Genomic DNA, 25,698 nt, shown 5'->3' on the forward strand with positions numbered 1-25,698 from the left:
CACAGATGCAGTCTCGCATGAACCAGAGTGATAAGTGTCGTACAAACATAAAAACCAATCAATTTCAAAGTGCCGAACACTCATACAAATGCTGCATTTGCCTCTGTACTATTACAATATAAACCCAAGAGAGCTGATCTGAAGCCAAGTTAGGGGATTTGTCACAAGAAATAACAAGGCTGTTAAGCTGCCAGATGTACTGGAACTAACGCATGGAGCTTTTTCACACGCCACTGCCTACCGCTGGTGGGATATAGAATGGCAAGTCATAAAACAAGAGGAGGAAACGCAGCACCTGAGTGGCTTCAGGGATTCTGTTGTTGATCAACTTGTTAGCAACATAGCAGATGACAGTTCCCGTACTGAAATTTATTTCTCAGATTTGGATAAAGAAGGAGCTAAGAGATTACCAGACGACTGACTGTGGTTAATACCTTCAGATTTCAACAATACTGTGAAATCCCTACAGTGTGCTTTTGCACGATACGTGGCTTGCTCAGAAAAATAACCCTGTGTTTAAGTTAGGAATTTTCATCACTCTTGTTTGTAAATAAATTACCATGTTAGGTGAGAATGATAGCATTTTATGCTTTCCGTCTGGTCACCTAAGAATTGTGCGATAGTGCTTGAGTTTTGTCGAATATTATTTCATTCTTTTTAAAAATTAAATTCCATTCAAAGCTACATAGTTTCCCTGCTCGTCTCTTTATGTCTGAACTGCAACTGCTCACATCTTAGCAGGTTAGTTGGAACAGCTGGGTGGTCAGTGCTGCCCAAGTTAAATGTGCCGGTAAAGCTTGACATGAGACACAACCTGCAGTTGGCAGCACACAGTATTCAAGGCATCCGGAAGCACTGATTCCACAACAGGAATGACTCCTCCCAGTATGTATCCTGAATGTGTAATGAATTTCTTCTCCTCCTTGACAGCCAAGTCTCTAAGGGGCCACTTTATGCACCTGACATCAGAGCTCCCAACTACCAGTAATTGCACCCTCTGTGAATGCCCTGATCTAGCAGACTGAGAAACTTCCTCTGGAACAAGGGAAGCAACTGCATCTACTTCAGGATCTTTCGTTAGCCACAGATAGCACCTGAAACCTGGTCATCAGACGAACTGGGGAATCCTTCCAGTTTTCCTATCAGACAGACTCACCCTCAGACGTAACTACAAACCTTGGAGAAAAACTCAGTTTACTAGTATGTTTGTTCCCCAATTATGTTGTTATCATCCAACAATCAACTGGGATAATTACAGTTTTTTGAATGGTGGGTGAGGCAATACTGCCCTCTGAGTCAATACTTAATACTTAGAAGGAGAGACAGCATTGGTCGTATTTTTTGTTTTATTAACCGCAAAATCGATTTTCGGTCACTTAGTGACCATCCTCAGTGCTGTAATATAAAATTTAAATTGGTAGGCACTGATGTCAACAAGCTTAGAGCGATCACTTGGTGATTTAAATTGTATATTACAGCACTGAGGATGGTCACTAAGTGACCAAAAATCGATTTTGCGGTTAATAAAACAAAAAAATACAACCAATGCTGTCTCTCCTTCTAACAAGGGAACCTCCCCATCGCACCCCCCTCAGATTTAGTTATAAGTTGGCACAGTGGATAGGCCTTGAAAAACTAAACACAGATCAATCGAGAAAACAGGAAGAAGTTGTGTGGAACTATGAAAAATATAAGCAAAATATACAAACTGAGTAGTCCATGTGCAAGATAGGCAACATGAGGGACTGTGTAGGCTCAGGAGCGCCATAGTCCCGTGGTTAGCGTGAGCAGTTGCGGAACGAGAGGTCCTTGGATCAAGTCTTCCCTCGAGTAAAAATTTTAAATTTTTTATTTTCAGACTATTATCTGTTCGTGATCGTGTGTCAATTATCGAAGTTCAGGCACTCACACATAATCAACTTCGCTCTCCTAAATTCCAGGACATGTTCAGATTTGCTTGGACATATGCAGGATTTGACGGTCTACACACGGAAAAATTTGAAAACGTTAAAACATATGTTTTGACAGAGCACAGGGAAAACTGTGCGACTGTGAAACTGTTGCATTCATTTTTTGCAGTTTATGTGACAAACTCTTACGTTTTCATCACTTTTTGGGAGTGATTATCACATCCACAAGAAAACCTAAATCGGGCAAGGTAGAAGAATCTTTCTACCCATTCACCAAGGTGGGTCGACAACATATTCCTGTCATGTACGCATATGCCGTCACCAGTGTCGTATAGAATATATCAGACGTGTTTTCCTGTGGAGGAATCAGTTGACCTATGACCTTGCGATCAAATGTTTTCGGTTCCCATTGGGGAGGCACGTCCTTTCGTCTACTAATCGCACGGTTTTGCGGTGCGGTCGCAAAACAGACACTAAACGTATTGCAGTGAACAGAGACGTCAATGAACGAACGGACAGATCATAACTTCGCGAAAATAAAGAAAGTAAATTTTTCACTCGAGGGAAAACTTAAACCAAGAACCTCCCCTTCCGCAGCTGCTCGCGCTAACCACGGGACCACGGCGCTCCTGAGCTTACTCTGTCCTCAGATGTTGCCTATCTTGCGATTGGACTACTCAGTTTGTACATTTTGCTTATTTTTTTCATACTTCCGCACAACTTCTTCCTGTTTTCTCGATTGATCTGTGTTCAGTTTTTCAAGGCCTATCCACTGTGCCAACTTATAACTAAATCTGAGGGGGGTGCAATGGGGAGGTTCCCTTGTAAGTATATCCATTATCTGGTCGTGGTGCACAGGACACTCCATGGAGTAGCCAATCAATACTTAATACCTTTTCTGGAAACTGCCTGTAACAAGCAATTCAAAACTCATTCATGATGGAAATGCATTGGCTCTAATATCAACAAACAGACCTTACTTATTTAATAATGCCCACAATGAAACTGACATCCATGACCATGAGATTGTTGCAGCAACAATGATTGCCAAACATGAAGGGAAACTGAAACAAGTAGAAATATTTATTCATCCAGCAAATTAGATAAACATGGGGTTGTATCATACCTCAACAAGGAACTTTAAACATTTAGTTCTGTGCAGGAACATGTAGGCTATCAGTGGCATCTTACAGGGAGAGGGCAGAAATCATGAAAAAAAAAAAAAAAATCAAATTTTTTTATTTGCTTATTTGAAAGTAAATATGACTGAGATTATTGTCCCAAATTTCTTCTTTGAAATTTGAAATACAAATGGTATAAAACAAATTAAAACCCTAAGCAGTGTAACGCACTATGCCCATTTTTCGAGGTACCCAGTGGAGGAAAAATTTTCTTGCTCAATTTTGCCTGTGAACTTGGAAAAATAGCTTTGGAAGGCTGTGGAGCCATTTTGTGTTCTAAGCAGTGTGGTATAGAAGGCTGTGAAGCTCTGTTAATAAGTTTTGTGCTGTTTAGTGGAATTTGAGTGAAGTTGGATTTATTGTGTCATTCTTTGTGCATGGTTGAACATATTGATTGTTTTTTACAATGCCTAGGCCTGGTAAAGTACCTAAAAAGTATAGTAAGTTCCATATTGCGAATATAAAGCAAAAAACTTACGTCAAGTTTAGGGTTCCGCCTGCAGATGCAAACATGAGCTTATCCATCTAAACTAAAACTTGGCAAAACCATTGTGTCAGAAGAAACAAATCATGACAGAAATACAGGTTTCAGAATTGTGGCCCTGGAATTGGTGGCAGAGGCACTTAGAAGATTTCAAAGTTAGGCAAAGGTTACATAGCTAAAGTAATTAGGGTATTCGATGACACCCGCATATCCCTCTCAATGGTTTAGCTGTCATACTGGGGCTTGGATGGACACGGACACACACACACACACACACACACACACACACACACAGAGAGAGAGAGAGGAGGGGAATAATGTGGAAATGCATATCTGGTAATATGCGAGCCACATCATGCGAACTTCCCTGCACAGTCTGTCGTACTGAGCAAAAGCATTGAAAAGTGGAGGGTCAAACCTATTAACAAGGAACATATTTGATTAGCCAGAAATAGTGATAAGATTCAAACTATAAAGGTGGAAGAATGACTACAATTAGTATTGCTGGACAAGCTCATTTTCTATCAAAGAAGCCACCATGGTTTACAGGTTGGAGGAGAAGGATTGAGAGACAGAGAAGAGAGTGAGGAAAGTGGCACAGGTAAGAAGAAATGCTTTAACAGCTCACTGCCCTGTGCTCGCCATGCAACTGATAATGAAAGAAGAGTGTGTGGTTCTACGAACTGAGAGTATCATGTCTCTGATAGTAGGTTTCAGTTAATGTTTTTCATCTGATGGTACGTATTCTAAGTTTGACTGTATGTCTACATCACTTTAACAAATGATTTGTATATTGCTGAAGTCTGTGCATAATTAAATCAAAAGTATCTCAGTTTATTTGTGTGTAAGTTAATTGTTCATATTTTGCTCTGTACAACCCTGCTTCTCTTTTTATTGTATTCTCTAATTTAGGTTTTATTTCAATATGTTATTACTAGTTGCTACCCACTGCTTTGTTCGCATATCAATAGTTTCATTACAGTGTGTGATAGAGAGTAAGCAAGATAGCAATTTTACAATACGTCTGTGTATATAGTGGTGTTGAAACAAACATGTATAAACAGTATGAAGTGCGAGTATGTAGGTACATAATGAACGTGTTTCTATTACTTTGCTGTAGGTAGATTCTGAAAGGCATGCATAACGCACTCAAGAGCCAAAGAAACTGGTACACCTGCCCAATATTGTTTAGGGCCCCAGCGAGCACGCACAAGTGCGCAACACGACGTGGCATGGACTCAACCAATGTCTGACATAGTGCTGGAGGGAAAGGACACCATGAATCCTGCAGGTCTGGCCATAAACCCGTAAGAGTACAATGGGGTGGAGATCTCTTCTGAACAGCATGTTGCAAGGCATTCCAGATACGCTCAATAACGTTCATATTTGAGGAGTATGTTTAAACTCAGAAGAGTGTTCCTGGAGCCACTCTGTACAATTCTGGACGTGCAGGGTGTTGCACTGTCCTGCTGGAATTGGCCAAGTCCATCGGAATGCAAAGTGGATATGAATGGATGCAAGTGATCAGACAAGATGCTTGTGTGTATGTCACCTGTCAGAGTCGTACCTAGATTTATCAGGTATCCCGTATCAGTCCAACTGCAGATGCCCACACCACTACAAAGCCTCCACCAGCTTGAAGAGTCCCCTGCTGACATGCACGGATTCATGAGGTTGTCTCCATACTGGTACACGTCCATCCGCTCAATACAATTAGAAATGAGGCTCATCTGACCAGGCAACATGTTTCCAGTTATCAACAGTCCAATGTCAGAGTCGATGGCCCCAGGTAAGGCATAAAGCTTTGTGCCACACAGTCATCAAGCATACACGAGTTGGCCTTTGGTTCCAAAAGCCCATATCAATGATCTTTTGTTGAATAGTTCACACACTGACACTTGTATGATGGCCCAGCATTGAAATCCGCACGAATCTGTGCTAGGCTTGCACTTCTGTCACATTGAATGATCCTCTTCAGCCTTCGTTGGTCCTGTTCTTGCAGAATCCTTTTCTGGCCACAGCGATGTCTGAGATTTGATGTTTTTCCGGATTCCTGATATCCAAGGCACACTTGTGAAATGGTCATACAGGAAAATCCACACTTCATCACTACCTCAGAGAAGCTATGTCCCATGGCATGTGCGCCAATTGTAACACCACAATCAAACTACCACATTCAAACTCACTTAAATCTTGATAACCTGCCATTGTAGCAGCAATAACTGAGCTAACAACTGCACTAGACACTACTTGTCTTATATAGGTGTTGCCAACGGCAGTGCCTTATTCTGCCCGTATCTCTGTATTTGAATACCCATGCCCATACCAGTTTCTTTGGTGCTTCAGTGTATTTTCTAATTATATTTAAAAATGTCTTGATTCCTTACATTTGTGCAGAAGTAGATTTTTTAGGGATTTCACTGGCTCACCTTGAACCGGATGTGAGATTTTGTCACCAGAGCAACACGTACGAACTGTTTCTTCCTTTTATTGATTCACCCCCCTATGAAGACAAATTTATGAGTAACATGGTTGGTTAATAGATCATAATCGAATGCAGCCTCACCAAAAGCCTCTCACGTTCCGCATCTAAAGGTACAACTTTCTGTTTGTTGTTGTTGTTGTTGTTGTTGTTGTTGTTGTTGTGGTCTTCAGTCCTGAGACTGGTTTGATGCAGCTCTCCATGCTACTCTATCCTGTGCAAGCTTCTTCATCTCCCAGTACCTACTGCAACCTACATCCTTCTGTATCTGTTTAGTGTATTCATCTCTTGGTCTCCCTCTACGATTTTTACCCTCCACGCTGCCCACCAATACTAAATTGGTGATCCCTTGATGCCTCAGAACATGTCCTACCAACCGATCCCTTCTTCTGGTCAAGTTGTGCCACAAACTTCTCTTCTCCCCAATCCTATTCAATACTTCCTCATTAGTTATGTGATCTACCCATCTAATCTTCAGCATTCTTCTATAGCACCACATTTCGAAAGCTTCTATTCTCTTCTTGTCCAAACTATTTATCATCCATGTTTCACTTCCATACATGGCTACACTGCATACAAATACTCTCAGAAACGACTTCCTGACACTTAAATCAATACTCGATGTTAACAAATTTCTCTTCTTCAGAAACGCTTTCCTTGCCATTGCCAGTCTACATTGTATATCCGCTCTACTTCGACCATCATCAGTTATTTTGCTCCCCAAGTAGCAAAACTGCTTGACTACTTTAAGCGTCTCATTTCCTAATCTCATACCCTCAGCATCACCCGACTTAATTCGACTACATTCCATTATCCTTGTTTTGCTTTTGTTGATGTTCATCTTATATCCTCCTTTCAAGACACTATCCATTCCATTCAACTGCTCTTCCAAGTCCTTTGCTGTCTCTGACAGAATTACATTGTCATCGGCGAACCTCAAAGTTTTTATTTCCTCTCCATGGATTTTAATACCTATTCAGAATTTTTCTTTTGTTTCCTTCACTGCTTGCTCAATGTACAGATTGACATCGGGGATAGGCTACAGCCCTGTCTCACTCCCTTCCCAACAGCTGTTTCCCTTTCATGTCCCTCGCCTCTTATAACTGCCATCTGGTTTCTGTACAAATTGTAAATAGCTTTTCGCTCCCTGTATTTTACCCCTGCCACCTTCAGAATTTGAAAGAGAGTATTCCAGTCAACATTGTCAAAAGCTTTCTCTAAGTCTACAAATGCTAGGAATGTAGGTTTGTCTTTCCTTAATCTAGCTTCTAAGATAAGTCATAGGGTCAGTATTGCCTCACGTGTTCCAATATTTCTACGGAATCCAAACTGATCTTCCCCAAGGTCGGCTTCTACTAGTTTTTCCATTCGTCTGTAAAGAATTCGTGTTAGTATTTTGCAGCTGTGACTTATTAAACTGATAGTTCGGTAATTTTCACATCTGTCAACACCTGCTTTCTTTGGGATTGGAATTATTATATTCTTCTTGAAGTCTGAGGGTATTTCGCCTGTCTCACACATCTTGCTTCACCAGATGGTAGAGTTTTGTCAGGACTGGCTCTCCCAAGGCTGTCAGTAGTTCTAATGGAATGTTGTCCACTCCCGGAGCTTTTTTGCGACTCAGGTCTTTCAGTGCTCTGTCAAACTCTTCACACAGTATCATATCTCCCATTTCATCTTCATCTACATCCTCTTCCATTTCCATAACATTGTCCTCAAGAACATCGCCCTTGTATAGACCCTCTATATACTCCTTCCACCTTTCTGCTTTCCCTTCTTTGCTTAGAACTGTTTGTTGTACAGCGTTTAAATGATGCCACTGTTGAGAGTCTTCAAGTGTCTTGGAAGCTGTACAAGGCGCGTGATGCTCAGCATCCAAAATGCGATGGGCTTGTGACTGTTCTAATGTCTCCGTAGCTCTTAAGGCCACCAGACATTCTGCAGCCAGTTCTGGTAGACATGAGATTGCTCCGAGGTTTGTTGGATTTTAGTAAGCTAGTATCGTTTGCATGCCACTCACATATACCATAGCGAAAAATGTTAATAATATTCAAAAATGAATTGAACACATTGAATAGGCTTTGTATTGATTACGTCTAATCATATTATGTGGAACCCGTCAACCAATAAAAGCATTTTCACAACTATGATAGAGTTCAAAAGTAAAAGAGCAAATAATTTTTTCAAAGAGCAAATATTTTCCCTTAATTTGCATAATATTCTTCAAGTCAATAAAATATCTTTTATTAAACAGTTTGTAAAGTAGCCCATTTCTTCATCAGGGCTTCAGCTATCTCACTCCAAATTTCATAAATATCGGTTCAGTGATTTAGTTGTGAAAACGTAACAGACAAGAGTTACTTCCACATTGATAATATTAGTGTAAAAGAATGGACTGGCAGGGCTTAAACACCTTGAAAATTGAAGAAGCATTGTATTCTAGCAGTTAAACATGGCTGTAATCACATATCAGTAAAATGAAATTAAATGTGTGTATAACTTAGGTGGCCAGGAGGCCTGGTTGAGAAGCTCGGGAGCTTAGTCCAAGTCTTTCCACTTCAATGATTTGCATGTCAACGATAAAATGATGATGAAGACAACGTACACGTCCAGACATGAGCAGACAAAAAAAATTACCCAAGTAGGAATAGAACCCAGATACCCACGATCAAAAAACAGCAACACTAACCACATGATCACAAGCTACTCTCACCAATTTCAACGCAACACAGAAGTTATAACAGACATGTGATGCTCAGTGGCTAAAATGTGACTTGTGACTGATGTTAGTATGGAAGTATGGATTAAATACATAGAGGACATAACAAGCATTGTATTCATTACATTGAAACAATGTGTGTAGGATCTGTCAAACAATAAAAGCATTTTCACAAATATGATAAAGTCAAAGAGTAAATAGCTTTTTCAAAGAGTAATTATTGTTCCATATTTTGCATTATGTTCTTGAAGTTGGTAAATACAGTGAGCTACACACTTTCTAAAGTAGCCGGCATTCTTCCTCAGCTTTCAAGCTATCTCCAAACCAAATTTTATCGAAATCAGTTCACAAGTTTAGTCGCGAAAATGTAATACACAGAGTTACTTTTGCACTTTTGATATTAGTATGGATTGGCTTCTTTTGTTTTGACCTAAATAATTACTGCATTGTATCCACAATTAATTCCCTTATTTCTGTTAATTTTAGATCATTTTTGATGTGATGTTACTATGAATATTAACCCCTGCGTAAACATCACAGGGAGAACTTCACTAAGCTCATCACAAGCCTGAGGCTCCACCTTGCAGGATATATATATATATAAAACACACACACACACACACACACACACACACACACACACACAGGACCTATCTAGTTCCAGATGGTAGCACCATGTACAGTGCAGAAGTGGCAAATGTATAGCATTTGTACATCAGAGGTGCAGCTACAAAAGAGAGGTAACATCACATTAGGTATGGCCTAATTTAAAACTGATAGAAGGTATAAAATGCCCAATGACAGGCCCTGACAACATCCTGCGTGGTCAACCATGCTCATAACTCATGCGTCAGTGGCTCAAGTCAAATTATTGGAATTCAATCACTAGCTGGTGTGGGTCCGATCAATGAGAAGATGCAAGAATGGAGACTTTGGTATGGACATACTGTATGGGCTTTGTCCAGTGCAATCATCAGCTTAGCCCATTTTCTCACCATTGAAGACAAGGAACAGCATCGTATAGTTAAATGCAGACTCATATCAAGAGACCTAAATCCACGAGAAGCATTAGATTATAATAAACGACATGCACTGACTCAATAAGAAGACCCCATTCCAACAGAAAGGTGATAATGAAGAAGAAGAAGGAGAAGGAAAAGACACATTATGGTAAGATTTAGTTCACTTTTCCGTTGATTTTCATTTGGATCTGTATTCTCTATTTTAATCTGCTGTCATGCACTGATGCTTTTCTTAAAACTCACAACTATCCCGTAAGGTGGGATTGTGTCTAACATAAGACAGAAAGAAAACAAACAACAGACATGCCCGTAAACATAATTAATCTTATTTAATCCTCGAGTGAGCGTGCTATTTTTCATAACACGAGCAGGTGTGTGCGTGCGTGCGTACACACACACACACACACACACACACACACACACACACACACACACACCACTGTCTTTATGTTAGCAAGGTAAATGTATGTTTGATCTATGTTTCATGAAACAACAATAAAATAAACTTACATTATATGAGCTGAACAACTGTTTAATTAAACAGTAATAAAATAAAGTTTTCATTGTATCACTATGTTGGCACGTACAAGTGTAACCCCACAGTAATGACCCACTTGAAGCATTGAACAGTGCAGCTTCATCACATCCGTGCCAACACTTACTCAATTACTCATTATCTCTTAGGTAACTGCCTTCGTGGGACTGTTAGCTCAGAATATGGATCATTTTCTTGCTTAGTTTGGAAGTTCTTTCTCACCTAGATCACCGTTCAGTTAATATTGCTACTGCTTACTTGGACATGTGACAACACAACTTATTACTGTGTTAACTGAAGCAATAATGAAGGAATAGGTTCAGACTTTTAACTGTAAAGCAACAACGGAATGGTACAAGACAATGTTATTTGTGACTGGCACACTTTATATACAGGTGTGTCTGCTTGAGAGTTAATGAAGAATTCACCAACTATTTGCTGGAGAGCTGGAAAATACTGAAGGATGCACTATTCAAGGATCAATGAGGACATCAAAGACACAGTGTGCAATGTAAGTGAAACACGACACAAAGGCCATACATTCTAGTCCCAGTCTGTCAGGAAATTTCACTATTTTAAATTGGTTCAACAATGACAATAGTATCTTACAGTGTGGTTACAGATTATGTAGGTCTACTCATACTGTTCCATATGAGCTCTGTATTTTACAAAACAGACAATTTTGTCACCAGTAATATACTTTGTATGAAATTATCAAAAATGGTAAAATACCTTCACATTTTCAGTCTTCCAGCCATCATAATTGAACTTTTGCTGCTTTTTATCCATCTTTTCACTGCCCAAGTAGTTCCACAACAACTGCAAAAAATTAACATTCTTTTACTTGGATGAAATTCATTATGTAACAGTACAAATATGTTAATCTGCCATCTTAATTTCCTAGTTTTAAATTTCTAATTTTGTCCTCTGCAGAGAACAGGATCAATATGAACTTGTGTTAACTACACATTTAGGAAAATCTGTTACATGAAATAAAAAATTTACAGTACTTTGGTTTGCATAAGGAGTTAACAATGTAGGAATAAGGAGGTGACAATGAAACACTGCAACTAACCTCCAGAGGTATTTTGAAGATGTATTTTATTATATTATTGTCATGTTAACAAAAATAAACCACACAACACACTAAATGCATCTTAAATTCTAAGGTCAATCACACTCTCCAACTTCATTAGTCCAATCACTGCAGAAGTATCTAAACACCATTCTACGCAAAAGAAATCAATTTATGTGACAACCTATTACATATTCCCATGTATCTCCTATGGCTGTTATCACTTGCATACTACTACAACCTGGTACCATACAAGTAAATGTTTGTTGCCATCAGTTTAACAAAAATACACAATGAGCTGGACATGTTTAAACATTACAGCTATAAGTTATTATATTCATGTAATATATGTAACAGTGGTACTAAACTTTCTCTCCAAATCCAGTGGTGAATTCTTTAGGAAGTGTAACTGAAGTAAAATAACTACCACTTGTCAGCTATTTGGATGCAGTATTTACAGTTTCCATTTTGACAGATTTCAAATCTGTGTGTAAATGTAACACATTTGAACTTTCTGCCAACTAAACACATTAATTTAATGAAGTCTACGTTCAAGCGCACATCATGGGGCAATGCATTTCATCCCACCACTGAAACAAATTTGTTATATGTCTTCAGTACTTCTTGCTTGAACCACAAGATTCATTTTTCCCCACCCTCTTCCACATAAACATGGACAAACACTACCAAGAGAATAAGTCTCAGCTGAAACAGGTGGAGCCATTCATACTAAGTAGAGAACAATGTAGTGCACTGAATCTACATTCCAAATTGTGTGTGTGTGTGTGTGTGTGTGTGTGTGTGTGTGGAGGGGAGGGGGGGGGTGTTGCATCTAACGTTATATCATGTCAACAGAGTGACAGATGATGAACGACAGTCATGATAGTTGAAATCGTATAATAGTTAAATATTTAAGAATAGAAAGTTGTATGTGGGTTATTGTCTTCTATTTTGCATGTGACACTTATATGGACAGACACTGCATGTCTTCAAGGTGGGACAGCGATCGCAGTATTAGCACAAGCTGGGGTACCTGCATGGGGTTTGTGTAACTTTTGAAGGTTTGGAGTAGCTTGGTATGTCACTGAATAAGGAACATGCCATGACAATCTCTGTCAAAAATGTCAGTAGTCAAACGTATGATCTCTGTAACTTCTCAAACTGTACATACGAGCGATGTTTTCTTGTTTTTAGACAATGTAATACTGTAAGTGATTTTGTTGAGGTGCATTATAAGTATTTCTTAACTGAACCAGTACACTGTACTCCTTTTAATGTGTTAATAGTTGGAAAACTTGATCTGCTTATGATATCAGTACAACAGCAGTGGTAGCGAAATCAATCAAGCTGTGCCAACATGGTCCAAGAAGAAAGTTTACAAGGTGGGTTCCATAAGTAATGTGACTAAACTCATAAAAAATCATTTATTGAACATATTCATACAATCATTAAAAGATTTTCAAGATAGCACCCTCCTTTGTCGATTCACTTCTGAAGAGGATGTTTCCAGACCTGGGAGGCCTTTCTGGAATGTGCTTTAGAGCCAATGTTACATGAGCCTGGATGTTTTCAGTCATGTCCCAAGCTTTTCCTTTAAGGTCTCCTACAAGCAAGGAAACAAAAGAAGTCTGGGGAGCCAGATCACACAGTAGGGGGGACGAGGAACAATGGAATGTCGGTCTTGGCACACTGTTGTCATGAAGTTTCTACTTATTATGTTGCTTTGGCAACATGTGACTCTCCTTTTCAGTCTTTTAAACACTTCCATGTACAAAGCTTCATTTATAGTGGTCCCGGTACATATGAATTCATGTGGACAGTGCCACTGACTTCAACGAAATTAGATAGTGCTGATCATGCCCTTTGTGAGGATCGTACATCCTCCTACATCAAAATATTTGTCATTCCTTGTAACATTCAATCAAAAAATTATTGATCTTTTCCATTGCCGAAGATTCATTGGAGCTATCACTGGTTTAGCCAATGCCAGAATTTCAGAGTAATCATTGCCCACTGACAATGCCTTGGGTAGTTTGAGATGGTTGTTGCTTGGCACAAGCATTTAGCATGGCAGTAATTAGTCAGCAGTCTGTGGTCAAGTCCAATTGAAGAGATGGTTGTTGCTTGGCACAAGCATTTAGCATGGTGGTAATTAGTCAGCAGTCTGTAGTCAAGTCCAATTGAATTCAAAGTCCACGCTGGGTGTACTTGCTAATTAGGTTTGCTTTATGGTTTCAGTGCGAAATAATCAATGTCATATGGTGGCATGCAGAATATTGCTCAACTGGGTGTATTCAAAAGTGTTTGTTGTGGGTAATGTTTTTAGTAATAAATCATACAGTTCATGACCTACTAACAATGACTATTTTTAGTGAGCCCATCATTATCCACTTCCTCAAACCAACAGCAATTGAAATAAATATGCAGTTAAATTCCTGGAGTGGAGAGCAGCAGCATCATCATAGTACAGGAGGTTCCACATCCTGGAGGACCTCCTCACTACGGATCAATTGGAATGAAAGTAAATCTAATCTAATCTAATCTAATCTAATCTAATCAGAGCACCAGATGGTCTTGTTATATATGGCGACAGTGACAGGATGTCTCATCCTATTAAAATCTTCGGATCTGGAGACAGACTGCCAGCATCAATGTATGGCGAGTGAATTTGGAATTTTCGGTTCTTCAATCAACACTGGACAGGAAGGAGGATCAAACAATGAAATGTTACTCTGATTATAAACTTGATGTGCAATATACATTTGAATAATGATGACTACTCGAATTGAGAATGGTGATGTCATTAATGAGAGGACAATATTAATCAGGACAGTGTTGGTATGAATTTCATTAATGAATGGAACTAATAGCAGAACTCAAAGTGTAGATGTAGCGGGAAATGAAAATCCAAATTTGAACATGAACTTTGAAGCAAGTGAGGTAGTGATAGGTAACAATCATGTTGATGCTGTAGGAATCAAGGATGTGTTAGTGAAATTTTTACTAAAATTACAGAGAGAACTAGATGATAAGTGGGATTTGAAAGAAATAACTTAATAATAATCAAAAATTGATTGAGGATTTCAACAAAGAACAAGGACATTAACAAAAAACTTGACAATAATTAACAAAATCTGAAGGAAAAAAAACTATCAGCATAGTCCAACACTGAAAATATACGATGGACCAAAAGGTAGTGGACATTCTTAAGGAGATGCAGGTTCAGTTCAATAAATATGCAATGGAATGTATAAAACTGCTCAGTGTGCAACAGTTTGAGTGTGTGTGCAAGATCGTGACACATTGTCGACAGATGAATAAAAAATGTGGCTGAAATACAGATCCAAGTAAACACAACATGAAATTGTGAACAAGCCCTGCTGGATAGTACAGTAACGAGGTTGTTCATGCTAAAAATGGGTGCAAGTAGTATCACATGTGCAATAACAATATTCTGATTTAGAATCAAAAGTGCAGGACTGGGAAGAAACAATGAAGTATGGAAAAATATGCACTTGCAGGTTGGTGCAAAATGTTATCTGAGAAAATTAGAAATGCTAATGCAACGAAAACATAGAGCAGGTCACTGTACAAATATCATTGTTGATAGCGTGCTTGGGCACAGGCAATTTAAGGAATTTTACCTGTACAAACAATTACATCCAATGGATTTCATGAAATAATTTTAACATATTTCACAAGAATTCAGAATGAGCCTGAAAAGACATATTTATGAACAGCACATGAGTGCAGGAGCTAGAGCACTGGGAAACCAAGTGTCCAATCAGTACACAACATTTGCAGACTTCGAAACTGCATTTCTCCACACAAAAGAAACAATGCAGTGCCGAAGAGAAATTATTTTTAATGCGCAATTACAACAGCCATGCAGGATCAATGCATAGCTTTTCTCAAAAACACTGGGAACAAAGTACTTATTTGGATGATCCCCATCAGCAACAATGATTTCATTATAATGATTATAAAGCATTTACTGTGGAAAGTAAGTAAACAGTTAGCCTCACAGACATTCGATGATTTCTATGAGCAGTTTGAGTTGTTGATCGTTTAGAGGAGACTGAAAATGAAGGAATACCTGATGAACTGGAACAAAATACAAGACACAGCAATCAACATTTTCGGCGATGCTACACAATGTAGCAAGATAATTTTTGGTGCCCACCAGGGAATTTGAAAATCTGTAACACGGTAGTAGACTACAGTATAATGATGCACAGAGGTGAAAACTCGTGAATTATATACTCAATGATGATCAGATTTGAAATGACGAGAGGAGGAAACTGATAGTGATAAATGGAACCAGTAGGTTGCTCAAGATGGAACCAGTAGGTGGATCAAGATATAAAATTTTGGGATCATTCAACAAACTGGGATACAGATGACAGACACCCACAAAATTAGTGACTGCTCGTAAGCTAAAATGAATGCAGACGAGACTCACTCTGGAACATGCGAACAGTTTAATAGATCAGATCTGAGAATTCAAATGGTTAGATATGATACTGAAGACATTAAGGCTAAACTAATGAGGGAAAATCTGCACACTATAGATGATGCTTTGAGTAATTGAACTTGGCGCAAATGGCCATACAACTGCAGCAGTTGTGGCTTCTGGATGTGAAGCTACAGAGATCTCCAAGAATTTATATGAACAGCTTTGTGAAATAGAAGGGGCACACATACTTCCAGTAAATACTCAGCATGTTGTCACCACAAATGATCACAGAGCCCATGCTGTTACTGGGCAGGCACTCATTAGATATAAGGTTTTAGATGGGATTGGACTGATGGGGCTAACGGGTCATCAGGTCATCAGTCCCTCCATGATGTACGTGTCAAGCCAGGAAGGGCCCTCAGAGAGGAAGGACATAGAAGACAAATCCTGAGGAACCCAACTGTAAACAAGAACCAATAATACCACAACACAGAAGCAGTCGAGTGAGGAAGCAGAACGAAGATGAAAGTTGGTGAGTTGAAAGCAGCTGGAGGCACCCAGGCCATGTTACGCAGTGGGAGTTGCATCAACTGCAACTGACCATTACGATCAGAAAACTAGCAACACAGACAAATATTTAAGATCTCAGGAAAGAAAATAACAATGGTGACACAATAAACCAACAACAGATGTAAAAGAACAAGAAGAATTAAAAAGTTGGGAATGGTAGGAGTTAGGCTGGATCTCCAAGCAAGGGCAGCCATGGGCTCCGTGGGTCAGAGCAGGTGACAAGAGCACCCCTCCAATCCCTCCAGCAACCAATGAGGCCAATGTGTCCTACCTCACAAAGAGGAGTAAAAACCACCTTCATGGGTAACACACAAAACCAGATCGGCTGCTTTGGTGTCATCTGCTAGCGAAGGAGGCAGCATGTCAACAAGTTTAATGCTTAGCTACTATGGATGTTGACAGGAACACAATTACTATGGAGAGGTCTCTCAGACTGCCTTTTTATTTTTTATGTATCAAACGATTGTTTTGGCGAATATATATTTTCATGACTTCCAGTTGTTTGTTACACTTCTTGGAAACAAACTTTATGGAAATTCGGATTTTTTAAACAATGCAGAATTTAAAATGCTTTGAAAACCAAAATACAGCAAATTTTGTAGTTTGTTTTATTTTATGTATTAGTAAAATAACAGCAAATAGTTACCCCTCACTCACTCACAGATTACAGGGAGATAGTATTACACATTTGCATCATAACAGTATGGAAACAACACATTTCAGTTATGACAAACCAGCTTTGAGTTTACTACCCATTGTTTCAGCCTTAAAGCTATTTTCTCACTCCATGATTCTATCAAGGGAGAAATTTTGCAAATTTTTTATTTTAAAAATCAAGAAGAAAGTAATTACCCTATGTATACCTCTGAGGCCATGAGTCAACTTTTAATTGCTTTCAGCTCACATGCATTTCAAGCAGACGCTCCTACAATTCTCCAACCAAATCAGCGCAGCACACAGTTGACAGGGGTATCTTGTTTTCCACTTCAAACAAGGACAACAAAAGGCTGATGTTTTTCATTTTTCAAAAAATTAGTTCTGTATTTGAGGCTCATATCTCCAAAATATTAAGTTTTTCAGAGACTTTTCGGAATCTGTTGTAGTCCAGGCAGCTGCAAGGCAATGTTGAGTTGTCTTGATCTTATGTCAGCGGCTTCTGTTTTCTCCATCAAAAACTAGGTTGGTTGGTTTGTGGGATTAAAGGGACCAGACTGCTACGGTCATCGGTCCCTCATTTTTCTGTTCTTACCAAAGAAGTACGGTTCTCCACAATCATCACCTGTCACATCTTCTTCACTTTCAGTTTCCTTCTCCGAACTAGGGTTGTGGTCAGCAAACACTGAAAATCAGGTTCATTATCACTGTTATCACAGTCTTAATCTGAGAATTCACTGAAGTGTTCCTGAACACTCACATCTGTCTTGCACAGAAAACACTGCATAGAAGGTCTAGCTTTCCTCACCATGGAAAAACAGTAACGTTCAACGAAAACACGACTTGCAAACACTATGATGTGTCTGAGAGACCTCTCAAGACCCAAAAATATAAAACAAACTGCAACCACAATGCCAGGCTTTTGGCACATGTAGCCTGCCATCCAATAGGAAGGTACACAGAAGAGTCTACTGCACCTCACAGTGGTGTGTGAAGTATCAAAAGACAAAAAATTCATGCATAGTAGTTAAGGGTCAAGGTTTTGCCTAGTAGTATGTGGGTCATATCAGACACACACTGCACTGACAGTGAGTTAGATCCTTATTTTGTAGGATGTGGCCATGGGTCAGCAAGTATGGCCAATGAAAAATTGACAGAATGGTAGATTCCCTGCGAGAAGTGAGAAACGGAAGACTGCCACATGGATTTCATCAACTTTATTGCTCGCAGTTTGTTCGAAGAAACTAAGGCACATGAGTGTGCTCCACACCTCCAACAGTTGATTGTACAGAGTTAAGCAAAATTCCGATTCCTGTAAACCATATTCCAACGGCGACATCCTGGTACCCAACTCGGCCACCTGGTAAGTAAGTTAATTCCCTGGGATTCAAACAAAGATGACCAACCATTCAGTTTCAGGAAGGACACAGAGGAGATCCTGGAAAATCATGACCAGTGGGTGTTGGGGATCACAAGGTTGATAGCCTAGGCTACTTAAGAAGACACTGCTGATTAAGAATGTCCTGTGGATGCAAAAACAAACATGACTGATGGCTTGTGCAATGACCACCAATTCTCCAGTGAATATAGTGCATCTGTTTGGCAGGGTGCATTGTTCACTATGTGTAGGCAAAACTGGTTTGCCCACTGATCACAGAGCTGTCAGTGTATACCACTTTCAAACCCGGAAATTTGTGGAGGACAGCCAGGAACAGGCGGAGAAAAACCATGGGGTCAACACTGTCCTTCGGTCCAAAGGATGGGTTGAGACAGGTCCAAAGATGGGATACGCACCACAGAGGCATAGACGATTGCTCTCTAATAAAAGGCGACAGTAAAAGAAGTTGGAGTTCAGAGCAGAAACATTGTTTGTAAACTGCAGTTATAACTCATGTCCTAGGATAATGTTGCGGGAGGTGGTTGTCCCTAGCAGGAATAAGGACACGGTAGTTCCAATGCTTAGACAAGCAGCGAAGGTATCTTGCATATCTGAGCATCATTTATTGGCACCTGATCTGTAATGGAGAGACCTGAGTCTCCGCCAGTAGACTGTTCACAGAGCTGGTATGAATGGCACCTGTCACAAGTCAGAGCCCACAATGATGTACTAGAGGTAGCATGTGCAATACTGAAGGCGATGCCGAGCTATATGACAGACTTCCACAATCAAGATAGTACAAGATCAGAGCCTCATAAAGCTGCAGAAGTGTAGAGTTATCTGCACACCAGCTGGTGTTAAAACGTCAACCAGGCAACAAATAACAATCCGAGAAAGTGTAAGAGTCCACCACATTGAGTAACTGGCCGTCAGTGATGAGTTCGGATTGTGGATGGACAGTACGAAGGCAACAAGCGTCAGCATACAGGCAGTGTGACACTGTATGTCCCACAGCTACTGCTAGCCATTAGGAAAAGAGGGACACTCAACTGGCAGCCCTGCAGGACCTCATTCTCTTCTCTGTCAAGGGGGAGGCCGGGGAGGAGGGGGGGGGGGGGGGGGGGGGCAGAAGGGGGGTGTACTGATGGAAGTATAAACGTAAACCTGGAAAGTACAGTCTGACAAGAAGTTCCAGACAAAAATCAGGAACAGGATCCCAAGAACCACACATATAGGGTAACGAGGGTGTGATGACTCATTGGTGTCATAAGACTTTTGCAAGTCAACAAAGACAGGTGTTGACACTGGGCAAAAGCTGACCAGTTGGCAAATGTCGGACAGACCAAACTGTCATCAATAGAAAGGCCTTTGCAAAAAAACGCCCTACGATGGAACCAAAATACCCCCAGGCTAAAGGTACCAACAATGCCACCAGCTCAACATACATGGTTTCAGTGCTTGGACAATCAAGCTATCTTGCCATTCAGATGGGAACTCACCCTGGTTTCAGACAGAGAATTATATGGCTTTAGATCAGGAGTGCTCAACCTTTTTAGGCTCAAGCTCTACTATATGCAATTTAGTTCACTTAGAGATCTACTGACTTAGAAATTCATAAAGATTTATGCACAAACCACCACCATAGCCAAAATTAACCATTTTAATTACACCAAATAAATAAAAGGTAATTTTATCTCCATCAGACATTGTAGGCCTACTACTCAATTTTAAAGATATTATACATGTGGAGAAAAAAAAGAAATTAAAATATACACCATCACAAATGCAGAAAAAATTTAGTGAGGTACTTGGCTTTGCATATCACTGACAAGTTCATCATAATCTGGTGAATAATTTATCAGTGTCAAACTTAACACAGCCTGAAAGATGAGGATCAGTCAGTTTATTCCTACACCTAGATTTCACTATGTTCATGTTGAAAACACTGTCTTCCATAAGTAAGCTGATCCCAAAAATGATAATATGCTGTCACTTTTACAACATTAGGGTAGGTTTTTACATTCATTTCCAAAAGTTATGTTTATTGTATTTTGACTAAGTATTTTACCAGGTACACCTGCGTCGGACTGGTGTGTATAGAGGCACTGACCCTTTGCCCAAACCTGCAAAGGAGGGGTACGTGATCCAACGTAATAACATACCATTCCCAGCATTCTTGCTGCTGTCTTTTATTAGGTTGTGGACCCAGACACAGGGCCATTTACAAGCAATGAGGTTCTCCATCGATCGATGTCTCTTTTGTCACTGGAGAGCCTTCCTGTGATATGTAATTGACACAGATCTTTCTGAAGTCCACCGTGGTTCCATCTTCTGACAGAGGATGCAGAGGAACAGGGGACCACTAAATCTGCTGCTGATAAAAAGGCTGCAGTTATGCTCTGGACAACCACATCGATGCATCAATAAGGAGGAATGCTACAGTCACGACCTCAATATGGTGGAGTGCTAAGACTGACAGCCTCAATAGATGGACTGCTGTGTGCAACAGTAGAGGCAAAGGTATCTCAGTCAGCACTGTTGAGAGCCCATCAGGTGGACTGTCCAATATATAGAGAGTAGAGATCAGAAACGGAGAAAGTACAAGCCTCATGTTCGGGTCTCCAGAAAACGAGGCACCACTGTTCCACCAGTGCTAACAGGCTTCCTTTCTTTCATGCTATAGATCTGCATCACATGCCCGAAAACTGTGGCGCACAGCCACTTCATACCTGTTGACTCATCCTCTCTTACTGAAGCCTGCAGGAGTGTAAGTACAGTTCTGACTTAATGTAAGTGCAGAAGATGAGTACCTGATCTTGGTACTGTACAGGGGTGCTGACAAGGCACAATGATCGACCTTTGGATCAAATGTCCTTTAATGAAGCTGTGTTATATGAGAGTGTGAAGAAGAGTAAGACGAAAATTAATTGATCCAAGTATACAATTGCAAATGTGTTCTATTAGAGAAAGAGTGAAAACTGGAATAAGTTTCACACTGAAGTCCACACTTCAGACGAAATACATATAAGTTTCATTCAAAAATTAAATTTAAAAAAAAATGACTGTAATCTTGTTCGCTCGACCTCCACCAAGAGAAAATATCTGCTGCATCAAACAAAAACAGGCTACAGAGCAGTGTCACCGTTACATCCCTGCGACAAGAAAGTGTACTATTTCTTTGGTCATGGCAACTTGTGTTTATATGCTAAGAATGAGTTACGTAGTTTATCATTCATATCTGTAATTTCTTTTAATAATTAATCACCATTTAGAGAATGCAGTTCATCCTGATGTCATGTTTTCTTGTACTATTGTTACAAGACTTTGTAACACTTCGAAAGTGTGTATATGTTAAAGTGATTCTTGGAGGCATTCTCTGAATAGATATGAAAAGTTTACAGCAGTCTTTGAACAAGTTTTATCTATATACATGTATGTACCAACAGAACAATATTCACTTATAACCCATCAGCCATTATATTGGTATAGAAGTTACCACATCCATTTAAGTAGGTCAAACATTTTGTGACTTTACAACTTGCACTTGAGAATGGCTGTCAAGCTGAAATCATGATTGTGTGAAATAAATGAATAGTAATTACAGTTTAATGGCACAAACTTCTTTCAAATCAGTTGTGTATGTAGTGAGAATGCCATGAGTCCATGATTATAGGTCCAAACTCATGTACTCTCTCTCCTTTCGAACGAGCCGTGTCCACTTATACCTGACAACTGACTCAGGCGACAAGTGGGCAGCATTAGAGACTCACGAGTAGAGTCTATGGGAAGACAGAGGTGGCAAGTTTGGAGATGATATCACAGAATTTAGGAGTTCGTTTCCGATTTCTAATGGAGAGAAGAAGACTAAAGCTGCAAAGCAAAAGATCAATGGCTGAATGATATTCATGTTATGTGGAGGTGCCGGTATTCTAAAGACAGGATTGAGCTCTGTGAGCAGAGTTTTGATAACTTTGCCACAGTCAGTGGTCATTGTATCACCACACAAATGGTTGTGGGCACTGAAGTCACCCAAAATGGAAAAGAATGGGAGATGTGTGTGTGGGTGGGAGGGCAGAGAAATCTATGCGGACTAGGCAATCTGAGACACTTCATCATCAAGAGGAAGATAGAGAGAGGAAAATCCAGACATCTTTACAAGAACAGCCACAGCCTCCAAAATCGTATAGAGTGGCACATGTTTGCTGCAGACAAAGTTGAGAATGTAAGTGGGAACTCCAGCCAGTGGCATGTGAGAGTCGGCTTGATTCTTAAAATAGCTGCAATAGCCATGGAGGGTAGGGGTTTGCAAAGCAGGGAACGAAGTTTCTTGGAGGGCAATGCATAAAGCATGGGAAATGCATAAGAGATGTCATAGCTCAGCCAGATGGCGCAAAAAAAATTTCAACAGTTCCATTGGAGAATCACACTATCAGTATCCTGTGAGGCTGAGAAAGGACCAATGAGGCAGGTCATGCCCAAGGGTCAATTGCTGCAACCGGTTGCGAGGATACGGCATCAATACACACTGGTTCTGAATAAGGTCATGTGATGGGATCCAGTACCACAGGTGCCACTGGGAACTACTCCTCAGCTACAGATGCAGAATCTGTTGGTTTCACCAGTGTGTGTGGGGGAGGGGGGGGGGGGGGGGGGGCACCAGAACCTCCTAACGAGGTATCCTTTTTGTCCCTCTTCTGCTTGGACGATTACAGTGTTCATGAAGGCTTGTCAGCCCTAGTTTAAGTTATAGAAGAGAAGCACTAAACAATCTGTGGCTCCTTCAGCCAATGACTGGTATCTAACGGCAGATCAGAAGAGTCCCGGGATGGGAGGTGACCTAAGGGATCTCTTCCTCGTGAGGGACGCTGGAGCAGAGAGTTGCTTCTTCAGGTGGGGGTTGGGGATCGACATCCCCATCGGTTGGGAAGTTGATGCTCTCAAAGGGGGTGTGGGGGAAACAGTAGGATGGCCCACAACCACCAAAGGAGCAGGTGTATTCAACTGGCCCCAGGGCCTGATATAGAAGACACAAAGGGCAAGGGCACTGCTGCTGGAGAGGACGTCATTGACATTGCCACAGCAAACATCACTTTCATATGGACACCGATGCAAATGATCATATTTCTTCTTAGTCTGAGCCGATCGGGGGTCTTGTATTGTTACATTTCCTTTCCTCTTTGAAACGTGGTGCAGTCTGATGAACGGGGGAATGGTGCTCCCAGCAGATGACGCAGACGGGGGGAGGGGCACAAGGAGTGTACTTAAGCAACTGACATGCACAATCCCTACAGATAGGGTAAAATAAGGAAATTTACACAAATGCCATCAATTTGAAGCTCTACTACAGAGGGGGAACAAACGGTTTCACAACACACTGATACATCATCACCTTGACCTTTTCAAGCAATGAGTCACCTTCAAAGTCCAAGATGAAAGCCTGAGTATCACACCTATTGTTCTTTGGTTCCTACTGAACATGGCACACAAAAAGCACACACCATTGGTCTAAATAGGCATGTAACTCATCATTGATCTGTAAAAAGGAGTATTAGTGTTGTTATGTTGTTTCCCCATGAGTGATTGTGTAACAATTAATTTTGTTAAAAATCCAAGTGGATGATGATACCTGTACCACACTGAGGCTGTTATGGGGGTGATAGTTATGGGAATGTCATCCAGCTTGTCACAGTGAGCAGCAACCACAGTCTTAATCAGTACTGAACCACATTTCATTTTCCAACCTGCTGCTGCCTCCCCAAACTGGTCTTCAAGGCGTTCAACAAAGTGTACCAGTTTTGTGGTAAAAAAGGAATCCTGTTCATCATAGAGCAAACTAAGTACTGTGAGGACTATTTCTTCCTGTGTCTCTTAGCACTACTCTCCTCCAGCAGTTTACAGTAGCCAGGAAAGGAACCACTGTGGGGTGATCTCTCTTTCCACACTGTAATAGTTCTTTCCTTCTGAAGAGATTGCTGGGGCCATGTGGCCAGCAGCAGATGAAAGTTTGAGCTGCTTCATCTCCTCACCATCCACCTTGGTGTCACCCACTCCAAACTGTCACTCTCCTATGGGTGCCACCCAGCCATAGCCTGTTGCCTGAAGTTGCCAGGCCTCAGCCACCATGGGCACATACTCCTTGGCATAGTTTCTAGCTCGGGTAAGTGCAATCACCACACTGCAAGGGGCCTACCATGCACATACTTGACCCCTCCACACACACACACACACACACACACACACACACACACACACACACAGGATGGCTACCTTGTTGTTGGTGTTGGGTTTTGGATGTAATACTTTTGCTAGAAAGAAAAGGTGAAAAGATACAAAGGCACAAAAGGTTAATATAGACCACACTGGGTGAGCTTCCCTGCACAATCTGCACTTCTGTAAAATTTGAACGAGGGGTGATAAGCCAAGCCCAACAATGGGGACTATATACTGAAGAGTGAAAATTTCTTAAAAGTGCTAGAAAGAAGAAAAATGAGTGTCCAAAAACATAAAGCAAATCCAAGCATAATCAGCACTAAGCAGACCATCCAATGGAAAGGCAGGGGGAGGGGACAGACTTGTAGCATGGAAAGGAAAGCAGAGCTGCAAGGGCCAGGCTTCATGGCTAAGCACATACTCACGAAAGAGACTTCAGAAAGATACTCCGATATGACTGTGTTGATATAGATTCTTTGACTGTGGCACGTATTTTTGGTAATGATTGGCTGCAAGAAAGAAGCTGTACGATTTATATTGCAAGATGATGTGTAAGTATTTGTGGTGAGACTGGTGAACTGGAAGTTAATTTAGTCTAATTCAGAAAAAAAGAAGTAGGGTCTGTAGGGTTACGAATTAGATTTATCAAGAAGAAGATAAATGACGGAATCAAAGCACTAATACATATGAAGGACAATGTGTCCATAGTAGGAGAGAAAGAAATTCATGAAGTCAAAAATTCAGGAAAAATCGATATGTTGAGTAATTTGCCCACATTGTTTCAGGAAGAACTTATTTTATACATGCCAAAGTATTTTCAAGTAAATCTGGACTGATGAAGGGACTCCAAGGCAAATTATGGTGCAATTGCAAGAACTGTTCAAAATGATATTGCACTGGATGCTGCTAGCTAGAAGAGAAGCTGTAGAGAAGGTGATAAAACAAATGACAGAAAATGATATAATTGAGAGGTCATATATTGAATACTGAAATCTGATAAACCTAGTAATTAAAAAGGATGG

At 40.4% G+C, this 25,698-nt stretch overlaps 1 protein-coding gene across 2 annotated transcripts in view; it reads right to left on the reverse strand.

The window, feature by feature from the left end:
* LOC126088518 (sentrin-specific protease 1-like) overlaps nucleotides 1-25,698 on the reverse strand; it is a 195,952-nt gene that overhangs the window by 12,040 nt on the left and 158,214 nt on the right. For both annotated transcript variants that reach the window (XM_049906670.1, XM_049906669.1), the window contains one exon: nucleotides 11,066-11,152. In XM_049906670.1, coding sequence (XP_049762627.1) covers nucleotides 11,066-11,152 — 87 coding nt within the window. The remainder of the gene's footprint in view (nucleotides 1-11,065; nucleotides 11,153-25,698) is intronic.

This window comes from Schistocerca cancellata, chromosome 6 (genome assembly GCF_023864275.1).
Source record: "Schistocerca cancellata isolate TAMUIC-IGC-003103 chromosome 6, iqSchCanc2.1, whole genome shotgun sequence".
Lineage (NCBI taxonomy): Eukaryota > Metazoa > Arthropoda > Insecta > Orthoptera > Acrididae > Schistocerca > Schistocerca cancellata.